The sequence below is a fragment of the Pinus tabuliformis genome, chromosome 9 (genome assembly GCF_031772625.1).
Source record: "Pinus tabuliformis cultivar Carrire ecotype Pingquan chromosome 9, CPIR1, whole genome shotgun sequence".
NCBI classification, from domain to species: Eukaryota; Viridiplantae; Streptophyta; class Pinopsida; order Pinales; family Pinaceae; genus Pinus; species Pinus tabuliformis.
The window spans coordinates 474,238,552-474,252,092 of NC_142307.1; the positions used below are offsets into that span (position 1 = coordinate 474,238,552).

The 13,541-nt window shown below is 39.7% G+C and overlaps 1 protein-coding gene across 1 annotated transcript in view; it reads left to right on the forward strand.

Annotated features, from left to right (window-relative positions):
• Positions 1 to 13,541, forward strand: part of LOC149149258 (uncharacterized) — a gene marked incomplete at its 5' end in the record, with an annotated part of 437,403 nt that overhangs the window by 273,966 nt on the left and 149,896 nt on the right. The window contains 3 exons of the mRNA XM_089442431.1: positions 4,962 to 5,042; positions 5,238 to 5,297; positions 5,384 to 5,452. Of these exons, the coding sequence (XP_089298557.1) occupies positions 4,962 to 5,042; positions 5,238 to 5,297; positions 5,384 to 5,452 (210 nt within the window). The remainder of the gene's footprint in view (positions 1 to 4,961; positions 5,043 to 5,237; positions 5,298 to 5,383; positions 5,453 to 13,541) is intronic.

Genomic DNA, 13,541 nt, shown 5'->3' on the forward strand with positions numbered 1-13,541 from the left:
ACTGTTTAGAATCTGCCCAAACCCTTTCTAGGTATTGGAGATCTCATGTGCCCTAATCTCTCCACCAAATTTCGTGGCTAGAGCACATCCGATGCTACCCCAAATCAACATGCATGCATTTTTGGGGGTGTATTCCATGTGGACATTTGGCATTTGACTTGGTTTGATGGATACTTTTGGTGGTATGTCCCCTTCATGAGCATTATTTGGTGCATACTATCTATTTTTAGATGGAGTGAGTTGAGCTAGAAAGGATTATGACCACATACATTTGACATGGTTAACCGTAGATTCGGGAGATATCTAACTACAATATTTTACGATTTGTTTGAGTTGTCATAGAGTTAGTTAGAACTTAGAATGATAATAATATTTTATTGTATGAGAGAAGATACTCACTCTATAAAGAGGAGCTTTCTCTCCATTGTAATGTTTGTTGGGAACTTAGGGATTGACGATCTCTCCCCTTGGGCTACTTTGTATATCATTTTGCATGTTTAATGGAAGATTGGAGGTATTGTATCTATCTTATGTGAGGCTTTATTTTTCTGATTCTTTCCCTTGTTGTTTATTTTGTAGGAAACCCTTGTAACTAGCCATGAAGGCCTTGTAATGGTGTATCAGCGATTTGGATAACGTAGTGTGAGGATTTCATTCCTCTTATATTCATTTTTGTTAACGCACTAGGTTGTCACTTGAACTAATATAGCATCGCCTTCCATGTCTTTGTTTTAGAGTAGCAACCCTTGCTCTCTAAGGATAATTTTTGCATTAATTTTCAGTAACCTAAGGCTGATTTGGGCATGCATAGCAGCCCTTGTTTGTGTTATATATTCATGCATTGGCCCGCTTAGATTCACATGTCTTTGATGCGATTTTGCCTAGGATTTGGCAGGTACTATTCTTGGGGTTTTCCATAGCCTTTTTTATTTTCATACCATTTATCTTTTTTACCTATACTACAACCACTTCTTTCGTTAAGGGCTTTTTTTCATTAAATCACCTTGTGCCTCCACCCTATATCCTTAGCAAACCTACCTTTCAGGGAAACCCCCCTTGATTTGGAGAAGCGATTTTGCCCAGGATTTGGTAGGTACTATTCTTGGGGTTTTCCATAGCCTTCTTTATTTTCATATCATTTATCTTTTTTACCTATACTACAACCACTTCTTTCGTGAAGGGCATTTTTTCATTAAATCACCTTGTGCCTCCATCCTATATCCTTAGCAAACCTACCTTTCAGGTAAACCCTCCTTGATTTGGAGAAGGGCCAACTGGAAGAGATCGGAAGAGCTAATGTGGTTACAGTGGGTACCTACCTGAGTTGGACAAACTAACGCCTTGATGATTGGGATTTTATACTTTGTGGGTGCTAGATTTTGTTGTAACACACCTAATGCAAGAGTTTTCTTGTCTTCTTTACCATCACAAAAATAATCTGGATTGAAGAACACATCCAAATGAAGACATTGATTAGTTATTTCACCTATTAAGATAAAATTCTTCTCTAGGCTTGAAATATAAAGTACATTATTTAAGATTAAAGTTTTAGGTTCTGACTCAAACTGAACGTTTCCTCCTTTCCACAAAATGTGCTGTATCACAATCCTTAATGTTCCAATCTGATCTAGGTTTTTCCTCAACAAACCAATCAGATTTGTTACTCATGTTTTTGTTGCACTGGAATCAAAATACCAAGCACAAGACTTGCTCGAGTCTGAGAAACAGCAAAAGAGTAAATTCCCTTTTCTTTTTCCTTTGCAACAATATTCGTCTACTTCTTAGTAAGCTTAGCATGCTCCAAATCATATTTCTTTTTCCTACACTCAGCGTTTGGGTGGCCTACTTTTCCATACTGGTAACATTTCAGATTTTTGGATCTAGGCTTACCTTTTCCTGAATCTGAAGTTATAACTTCCCGTTCAATGTGATTTGCCCCTTCTTGCTTTTGCTTGCCATTCTACTTCACAATAAAAGTGCTTTCAGAGGTGTTACTTCTGCTTCCAAACTGTTTCATTCAATATTTCATTTGCAACAGCTGACTGGTAACTCCTCAAAGGTTGTGTCAGTTGTTTTAAAGCCAGCATAAGTGTTTCTACAAAATTTTCACGAGGAGGCATGGATTTTGAGGTAATTAGCACCATGTCTTCAGCTATTGCCTCTCTTCCAGCTGGTTTCAAATATCTTTCAACTTCAGCAATTATCAGAAATTGATTACCCTAATTTCATTTGCATTGAATACAATATTTTTTTAGATAAAAGACTCTGCTTTTATTGTATGTTTCATGTGTTTCCCAAAGGTATGTCCATACTAAGAACCTATCCTTTGTATGCTACTACCTGTTTGGAAGCATATCATTAATCATGAACCTCTTTATGAGCATCATGGCTTCTTTGTAGTTATAGGCATATTATAATAATCATAATAATTTAATTTTAAGGTCATCGCCTAGCTAGCTGCTTAACATCAAGTTGATGTATGAGACCCCTTCGTTTGACCTCATCATTTGGGTTTTTTACAGCTTTTTGGGCCACTGCTGTTAGGCACTCCTACTGGCAAATGATAATGATCCATTGTGTCCATGTGTTGAAATCATGCCTTTTGAATTTCTGATTTGCCTTTGACATAAAGCTTGTAAGTGGGATCACCTCCACCATGTATACCAAGCAATAAATGCTTCTAGAATTCGGACCTTGTTACCACATGGAATTTATTACAATGATATTTGAGCACTGATACTGCTGCCTGACCTCTTTCTTATTTGCTGAAACTCTTACAGCCTGTCCGATCTCTGTTTCTTTCTGCTCAATCTGTTACAGGCACAACCAAGCCTGTTTTTGCCTTTGCGAAACTGTAACAGGCCTGCCAAAAGCTGTTACAAGCCTGCCTCAACCCGTTTCTTGCTGCCAAGAGTTTGTTTTGGACTGCCCACGACCTGTTCTGGTTGCCTATGCAACGTGATTTGCTTGCATGTGTGTGAAAATTCTATCACTGCAGTAACTGATTTACTTTTCCTACTTTTTCCACCATAAGTTATTCATGAAATCCCTTCAATAAACATTAAAATAAATACTGCTGCAGATATCACACCGTAATATAAAACAAACATATGCACAAGAATTAACACATTGACACAGATATTTTGGACTAATGTCCCCGGAAAAACCCAATGCGGGAAAACCGGTGCAACAAGGGAGGATTTTATTATTCAGCAATTTTCTGGTACAGTAGGGTGCCAAACTGGCTTACTCACAGATAGACAAATTCTCCAGCACTTCTTTTGAACCCAACGTCAACCCTGCTGACCTCTGCGTGGCCTGAAACCCTCTGCGTCAGCCTGTTGAGACTCTGCGCAACCTCTCTGGCCTTCTGCATCACTCCTGCAGCCTCTGCGTGGATGACGTAGGCCCTACTGGCTCTACACAGTCTCTGTTGCCTCTGCGTGGCTCCCTCTGGCCCTACGTCTAACTTTTTTGCCTCTCTACTGATCTCCCGTCTCTTTGTTCTGTACTTGCTGCCTCCTGACTGCTCACCAGACCACTAGTTCAATTTCTCAGCTAACCCCGCTCCAGAAATTGCACTGACTGGTGTCCCTCAGTAGGTTCTCCAAGTGACTCTCAAGCCTCCTCTTATACTTTTCTTGTTGACAAATCAATGGCCGAGATTAAGTCCCTAATCAATGGCTAAGATTAGATCTGGCTTGATCCATGACTTTTGGACCATTCTAACACAATTCATATTAATTCACATTAATATTTTATTTTCCCTAAGTTTAGACTTAGGGATTATATTAAAAATATCAATTATTTTAATATCTCCCAAACTGTTCAGAATCTGCGCAAACCCTTTTTGGGTATTGGAGATCTCATGTGCCTTAGCCTCTCCACCAAGTTTCGTGGCTAGAGCACATCCGATGCTACCCCAAATCAACACAAATCAACAATGTGTTTGCAGATTGCTTGTGCAATTCTGTTGTCACTTATGCATGTTTTTGGGCTGTCTGCACATGTTTTTCAGATTGCCCACAGTTGTTTGTAGACTGCTTGCACAATTTTGTGTCTACCTGCACCTGTTTTCAGGCTGCTCACAACTTGTATGTTCAACACTGTTTTTGTAAACTACTACAACTTTTAGTGCAAGCATGTGTGCCCTTTTCCATCTGTGGATGCCTAAAAATGAGTGCATACTGTTGCCATTTTTCTTGTTGTGCTTCAGAGTATTTCCTTGGGAAGCATGCCTTTTGATATACCTTGACCTTGGGAATAGCATGCACCTGTTACACCTCCACTTTGGTAACCGTGTGCAGTTTCTGTACAATGACGTCCCCAATGCTTTTAATGGCTTTATGATACTATAATTTTATCCAGAAAATCATATTTTTGGGCAGACCTGGAGTTTTCAAAGAAATTCTAATTTCAACCTATTGCGACTTTTAACTAAATTAAAAAAAAGCGAAACACTGACTTATCTTTATGATGTGCTGTCTTCCTCCATCGTACTTGCCTCCTTTGTTGTTGTATGTATGCCAACCAATCACTTGGCCACACTACCTGACTGATATGCTGATGCTGAGTATGCTCCTCACGTGTTCTAGATGCCAAACACTACCTTGGCTTTGATTCCAAGTTGTAAATGCATATAACAATTGCAGAAACGTAAGTGCACCAGAAATGAACAAGAGAAAGCATATGAATGATATACATTACTTTTTCAAAAAGCAGATTATATGAGAGTACAGCTCAAAGTAACTCTTCATATTCTACTTAATCAATGCCTAGTAAAAAGGTGACTTTAAGTTGTTCTAATTTATGGCAGAGTGACTATGTATGACGTACTAACATGTACTTTATTTAGGTAACCAATGTATCCCCCACTGGTTATGACCATTATAGATATTTTATTATTGCAAGTATTCCATGCGAATATGAATCTGTAATTATTTTTTTTCGTTTCGTTTCAGGATGCAATCGCTAAAATTTCTCCTCTAAAGCCGTTATGCCTCATATTGAAGATATTCTTACAGCAAAGGGAGCTGAATGAGGTATTGGACTAAAAAAATGTGATCTTTATGACACTTAAGATATGAAAACTACTACATGTTGTATGATGATTTAATTCTAAGTTTGTTTTCATTCAAGTATTTCTGGTTAAGAAATTCAGTGATTATGATCATTACCAGTGTTGATTGAATAAAAAATTAAACATGGTAATTGAATATGCTCTATTTGAGTGATAGGTTTATTCTGGGGGTATTGGCTCTTATGCCCTTCTTGTTATGTTGATGACACATTTACAGGTGAGTCTGGTTGAACTGCGTTATATCATTATATCTTAGAACCTCACATAGTATTGACTAATTCTCATTATTTTGCGGATTGGCAGATGCATTGGAGTCGACAAAGTTCGAAGGCCAATTCAACATGTTTAGAAAGTAACCTAGGTATTTTACTGGTAATTAAACTATATGCCTCTTTTACTTAGACGGGAGATAGGAGCCTTCTTAGGTTCGACATACATGTCCTTAAATGACTTTTGCTTAGATTTTGTAATTGTACTTGTCGTTTTGTCGTATGCTACAACTTCACAGTTTGACTGTTGTTATTTTTGGTGGAAGTCGAGAAATTGGCATAAACTTGTAGGTAATAGAATATTTAGTTGTTGCATGAAAGTATTTTACACTCCGCTAGGACAGAAGAGTTGACAGTGAACTTGGGTGGCACATATTAAACATAGATGATTTCTAGAAGTTTATTTTTTTGTGAGGTAATGAACAATCGAGGTGCGAGGTAATGAATGCATATGGAAAACAAAAACCAGACGTTGATGTCTTGCTATTGGGATTGACTATGAAGGCATACACATCTTACAATGTTATATATGTTTTAAGTACAAATTATAAATGTTCAAGCATTAGTCGAAAATATTAAGTCGCGAAAGTGAATGTGCCCATGGTCCATATCCAATTGTATGGAAACTATTATCTAAATGTGATTTTCTGTATCAATTATTAAGACACAAATGATCAATTACTAAGACGAAAGATGAAGCTGCGGAAATAATTACGGAAAGTATTTTACATTCTTAGAAAAAAGCTATTGGGTTATTCCCCAAGTCCCCTGACAAAATGACACGAGAGACAAAGGACATGGAAATACGAGTGTTCGACATGAGACACGACGACCACAAAAACAAGACACATCATATATATATTATAACAAATTAGTAAATTACACACAAAAACGAGATATAGATTTTTTTTTTTTTTTTTTTTCAGAATTTAGAAACTCAAACATTTACATGATGATGATGATACAAACTCAATCATATAACTAGTACTACATCAATGATGATAAAATGACAAACACACAAGAAACTAGAACCATAAGCTGTAGTTTTCTTAAAGTCATCAAAGTCTAAATGTATTACGTAGGTACTAAGTCATTACTATTATAGGTGGGAATTGTTGAAATTGGGTAGCATCACGAGGTACTCTCACATGCCCTTGTTGCTAGGCTTGTGAGTGAGAAACACCCACAAAACCATTGTGTGGGATTTGCACTGGAGTTTGGGGTTTTGGACCCAAAGTGAATGGGATTGAAACCCAAGGAAAGATATTTAATATTCTAATTTATTGTTAAGGTTGAGTTGGAGGGCTCTTGAAGGAAAGGAGGGCTTCCTAAGGGACCTAAGGACAAGGACAAGTGAAGTAGCCAATTGAGAGGCTTAGGACAAGAAGCAAAATGATTAGTCTTCTTGTGGAAGAGGCTAGATGTGACTTAGCTGCAGGAAACAAAAGGAGCCACATGAAGAGAAAGAAAGACAACAAGGGATGTCTAGACAACGAAGTTTCCTGTGGTTGAAAATGAGGCCGCATAGCGTTTGTTGAGAGGGATGGCCACAACTAGAAGAAGGGCCCGAAGTCTGGGAAGGCCGCAGCCAGGGAGGGCTGGCCATAGGCCTAAGAAGCTAGCTGCAAGCCTGTCTAGGGTTGAACACAGGCCCAAGAAACAGGCAACAATTTGGGCTAAGGTTTGGGAGCTGGCCACAACCATGAAGGGTTGGCCGCAGGCCTGTAGAATTTTGTGCAAGGGGAGCGAGGCTAGAAAAGGACGTTGTAGATTTGTAGCAGCGTGCAAGGCTAACAAATGTCTGGTTAAGGCGAATTGCTAGGAGAAAAGAACATGCCAAATAGACCTTTCACTTAAGAAGAATCACTAATTTGGCATGCTAAGTTTTTTTCTTTTTGTGCAAGGGGAGCAAAGCTAGAAAAGGAAGTCGTAGATCTATAGCAGTGTGTAGGGCTAACAAAGACCTGGTTAAAAGCATGCCGAATATACCCTTCACTCAAGCAGAATCACTAATTTGGCATGCTAAGTTTTTTTCTATCTTATTTTAATGCTTAGAGGGTGATATCGATGATGGGATCCCGTGGATTTTGATGATCTGTAGTTACTTGTTGTAGCATGATTTTCTTTTTTGGGCTCTAAGAGGCCATTTAAAGCCTCTTTGTGGCTCTACTTTTGGTGGAGAGATGCATTGATCTTGGTGCTATTTTGGTTATATGCACCCTTGCTATATACATGAGAAACTTTGCATATTTGTGTATGATGGTTTGGATTCTCATGGATGCACATGCATATATATATATATTTTCAAAATTTGAATATTTCATGTATTTCTGGTCGATTGTTTTTTGGGTCTATGTTTTCTCGGGTTTCAATCTGATTCACATTTTTGGGGTCGATCAATTTGATGACCAATCTACTTCTGATAATCGTTTACTTTAGTTTACACTGCTCATGCTTGTGAGACCTTATCATAGTTTGCAAAGTTTTGGTATGATCTTGTGCAAGAAGAAATTATATTATAGTTTTGTTTAGGACAAGGTTGGGAATAGATGCAGTTGGTCTTATCAAGAGGACAAGGAAGGGTAACGAGAAAGGATACAAGAATGAGGAAGACTCTGATATAGAAAAGGACTTGAGTAAGGTGATGTGTTTTTGATGTCACGAGATGGGACATTATACTTGTTAATGCCCATTGAAGAAAATGGGGAAGGGAGAGAAATGGATTTTAGCTTTTGGACTATAGTAGGTCTAGATGAAGACTACTCTTAGTTTGAGACATCTTTCTCCATGGTCCTTTTCTTGTCTTCTAAAACTGTGTATGGTATGTGGATAATGGAGCTTTGAAAGATATTGCATATGATAGGTCATTATTTAGCAAGTTTTAGGAACAGGAGGTAGGCATGAGTATGGAGCTAGGTGATGATGCTACTTACCAAATTAGAGGATTTGCCTCCATTTCCTTCTAGGTGCCCTGAAGTGATGTTCTAGAGTTGAGCTATGTTCTGTTTCTTTCTAGTTTGAAGAAGAGTCTTCTTTCAATTTCTTGCATGATAGATGTATAGGGGAAAGTTGCATTTGAGGGACTGTTGTCCACCATTTTGTGGGTGATATTCCTAGGAGAATTTTTTTCTCCAAGATGGTATTCAACCAGTCGCCAACAACCCCTTGCAGCCATCAACTACCTCATTGTGCCATTTCTCCGCCACCTGAGCCAACCATGTGGTCCCTCACTCATCTGCCATGATCGTATGTTTGAAGGTGGGCCTCTCGAATCTAAAGGTATGCCTTGTCATTTGGTAATTGAGTATTGTATTTTTCTTATCATGGACACTTCTGGGCATGGATTAATGATGGGATTCAGCTGAAGGAATGGGCTAGGTTTGTGCTCTTGGCCCCTAGACCCCTTTCGGATATTAACCTTGGATTCTAGTCCTATGGGATCTCTTTTACTGACTATTTGGATTTAGGGATGGTATTTCATGGGAAACCCTGATTTGGTTGCGTCCTCCCCCTCCCTTATTTGCATATATTACCCCCTTTCCACTCATTATTACCCCATTCATCATTTCACCCACTTGGGTCCACATTCCTCCACTGGCTTCACATAGGGTTAGCTTTCCGCTTCCCCTTGCCCACACCTTGGATTAGGCCTAGAATGATGCCTTGGAGGTTGATGCAGCTAAAAAGAAAAAAGCATAATTGGCCACATTCAACAGGAAAATATACTACAAAATGCAAAAGATGGCCGAGACAAACACATTTAGCATGTGGGCAAAAGACAATACATGAGCTCTACCCCATCATCATGGCCATCACCCTGGTTCCTATAGGTTATATGAGCCTCCTCCATCATATAGGAACCCATGACTGTCCTAACCCCTGGTGGGCAATGAACCGCCCTACCTTAAAAGGGGCTATTCACTGCTATATCTCATACATCATGCTCTTACTTCTTGAGCCCCGAGCAGCTAATCAAAGAAAAATCATAAAAAGGAAAAAGGCATATAAAGAAGGGTGGAAAAATCAAGGTTGGGGCACCTCATGTACCACGATTGCTCCCTTCTATACATTATAGACCCAAGTGGAGTTTGGGAGACATTAGCACATCTCGAAGCCCACTATGGAAGGGCAGGCCACTATGAAGTCCCCGCCTGTGGTCCATAGTTGGTAAGCTCATTTACACAATTTCTCTAATGACTTGTTGTACTGGAAGGCTAGGGGACACATTGTATCTTATGCAGGATTGCAGATGGTCTCCATCTTAGATTTGGTCTCCCTATATGGGGTCCTAACCCTCCAAAGGGCTACATTGGTATGTGTAGGGTGTGTGTTGAGAGCCATGGGCCTCCACAATAGTAGACAACACTCCAGGGATCCTCAAGGATGTTCAGAGATTGCTCAAGATTCACCTATTGGACGAGGAAGGTGCACCTGGTTCACCTTTTCCCAGCTAGCCCCACAGATGTACCATGCAATTGGCAGTTGACCCAGGACTTGTAGGATGATGTGGAATCACCTACACAATCATGAGAGCGCTTACAGATGATCTACAGGCATCTTCGACTCATTTGGAGACCCACAAGGTTATTATTGTGGCCCCACAACCACTGGGAGCGCCATAGGTTTATTGTTTGGAGAACAAGGGGCCAACCCCTTGTCCATCACTTTTGAGGGTCCTATTCTTCATTATGGCACCTATGGACCTCATCAGGCCTCTTGGAGGGCCCTATGGCATGTATTATTTACCATCTGACCTCTTAAGAGGCCTATTATTTCATTTGTGAGCTAGTTTGGTGGGCTTGTCACCAAACGTTAGGTTATTAGCACATTATTTTATTTTTGGGGCTTATGTAGCCCTATGAGACTAATTCGAACTCCTCATTAGTGTATAAATACAAGTTAGATGAGTTCATTTGCTCATCATCACTTTGGATTGGATCTCTTCTCTCTCTTGAGAATTTCACACTTTTTCTTGGAGGATGATTTGGAGCTTTATGTGGATTTGGTTTATCTTGTCTTGGAGCTTCTTGATTGGCAAAGTTTTGATGGTTGGATATACTCTTGATACATGAAAGTACATTTTAGTGCTATTTTCTCTTTCTGTTTTTGTCACGTACATTGTTGCCGGGATTTCGCTATACTAGGGCTAATTTACTGTACCCATTTTTGCGAAGTTGTGGAAATTCGGTTTCTAGATAGTGATTCTTTGTGTATGGGCCATGTATCATGAAAGAATGTTTCTAGAGATGCTTCTTTATTGAAATTCATCCTGATAAGCGATATATTTTGGCAAAACCAGGTATAAATTTTTTGAAGTTGCTTTTGCTGCTGACCTAATGCTAAGCGATGCTGTCTTTGAGGTGTCCTTGACATAGAAAATTCAAAGTCTATAGTCATAATTCTACTTGACTCGAATCGCCCCAAAAGGATTAGGCACTAGTCTTCCATAGGTGATCACCTCAACGCTTATTTCTTTCACCTTCCTCTCTTTTCTAGGCCTAGCCTACATAGGTCACTTAGGGCATCAATTATCACACAATTTAGCCATCCAAACACTTAGATATTTAATCCACGATTGCGCTGGTGGGTCCAAATCTTATGAAATTCCGATGGTGGGATCTTGAGATATCGCTAGCCCTAGCTTGAAGACCGATTCTTGCCCCTGGTTTCCTTAGGCTAGAAACCTGTCTGGGATCATTACGTTATCTTTCATTGAAATTTCCTTCCTTGATCCCCTTCTTCGCCCTAATTAGGTCATGTATATCATTGGTTGCTAAACCCTACCCCTTCGACCTAACTCGGGTCCACTTGGTCCTGTGTGGTCCCACAACTTATTGAAGCCAATTTCACAAAGACCACTTGGAAGCCAAGTTTCCACAAGGATTTTAGGAGCTAAGAATCTTTTTGACAAGTCATATACTCAAACAGTACCTCTTAGGATACCCGTAAGCCCTTCCTAGAGAGCCTTTCATCTTGCTTTCGAGGCAATCAAGCCATATATTTGAGCCTCTCTTGTGAATAGGCTTTTAGGATCACTTGGCAGTGTGATTCTTTATTACTTGATAACAATTTGTGGAGTCTTTTTACTTTTTCTTGTTAGCTTAATCTTCTTCTTCTTCTTATTAATGCATGTGTGTGTACTTCATCAAACTGCTACCAAGACATAAGAACAAGAACACAAGATGTTGGCTCTCTGCGAGGGCCAAAACCTCTCTTCTCTTGAGAGGAAAACCCTTTAGTAAGTTTCTCTTATTGAAGCTCTTATTGATTAATGCCAAACCCTAGACACCTGACTTGAATATCCTCCAAACACAAGTCAAGTCCTTCCGGCACTTTATTTCCTCGACACTTCCTCCTTCCGACACTTCGACCTTCTTCTTCCGACACTTCGTTATTTTTCAATTGTTGATAAATCTTGTTACACTTGCTCTAGAAGAGACACCCTTTGATAAGTCCTTTTCTTGAGATGATCCCTTCCTTCTCTTCACCAACTAATCAACTTGAATGATTGTAATAGGAGGGCTGTTATAACAGCAGAGACAACCTCCTTTTCCTTAGCACGTGTGACTATAATAGGCTTTAGAACAACCTTATTACCTTTGCTCTTCTTCCTTACTTCTTCGCTTGAGTGGGAGGTACTTTAGGTCTATGCTCTTAGCCCAAATGATGAGGTTTATGTGACTGTGGTAGAGGGCTGCTATAACAGCAGAGAGACCCTCTCCTTCTTTGCATGTGTGACTATTTTCTACCCTAGAAAACAATCCTCTCGACTTCGGTTATGTACCCTTCTCCTTTGCTGCCCTTGGAACCCCTTCCTTGAGCGCTAACATTTATGGTGTCGTTGCCGGGAGGGAAGACGGTCTACCTCCCTAGTGAATCATTGAGGAATTGATTCATTAACAACATCTATAAAGCATTCCTCCAGCGACTCCACTCATTGTCCAAACCCCTAGTTTACTTGAAGGCAACAACATTCCTCCTTTAACTAGGGCCACTTCAAAAAGGGGAGAGCGAACTCCAACACCTGTTAGAACCACTCTTTTCCGGATCTATCTCCCAAAATGCCATCTAGTTCTAACAATGACCCAAAACAAGATCAACCCAAGGTGACCAAGAGTGAAAGGCACTTGGTTAGTGTCTTTGCCCCTTTGAAATTGAGTGATGATCCCAAACTGCTAACCGAAAAATATAATTGATGGTTACCCAAGTTCAAAGGGGATGTTACTTGGGCTGCCCATGGTTTTATTGAAGAATTATATTGGCAAATGTCCCCTAAAATGATCTTTGATGAAGATAGGCTTATGATGATATTTGCTCTGTCACTTGTGGGGCAAGTAAGAGATTGGTACCTTAACCTTCCCCCGGCATGCATACGGGACTCTGATGAATTTGAAGACGTATTCATGAAGAGGTGGTCATGCAATGCCCAAGGGAACTTTAACATTGAAAAATTCTACCAAATAACCAAGGAAAGGGAAAGATGTGCGAGAATTCATTCAAAAGTTTGATAGGGTAGTCAAAGATATACTTGATCATTTGAAGCCATCCAAAGCCAATATTCTTGTTAAATTCATAAAACCGGTGGGTGGCCACTTCACCTATGTGTTAAGGGATAAGAAACCTTCCACTTTGGCTGAAGCCAAAGAGATAGCCATGCAAGTTGAAGAAAACATATGAATCTCGAAGGTAGATATCAATGACCACCCTAGAGCTAGAGTTGAGGTTAAGAAGGAGAAGTCCAAAGATCAACATGAGGAAACTCTCCTTGCCATCCTCAAGAGAATGGAAAAGTTCACCAAAGAAGCTAATGCATGTGATAGGGTTATCATGAACAAAATCACCACCTTGGAAAGAGCCCAAAAATCTAGTTATATTCCAAAAGGAATTCCTTTTCCCAAAAAGCAAAGTGAAGAAGATAGACCAAGCTCTTCTCAATTCCCAAACACTTTGGCTCCAACAAACGCTGTTGAGCCAGACCCATCATTTGAGGATGTGGAAAGTTAAGAGGAAGAGAGTGAGGATGAACAAGTAGATGAGTAGGCTAACCTTGTGGAATCTGACATCTTCAACATTTTGTTAGGAGGGTCATATACACATCCTCCTATTAGTGAGGTCACCCTTAAAGAGGAAAAGGAAGAATCCATCCTTAACTCTGATAGCAAGGGAAGGTTCAAAGGGGTCCAATACTCAAA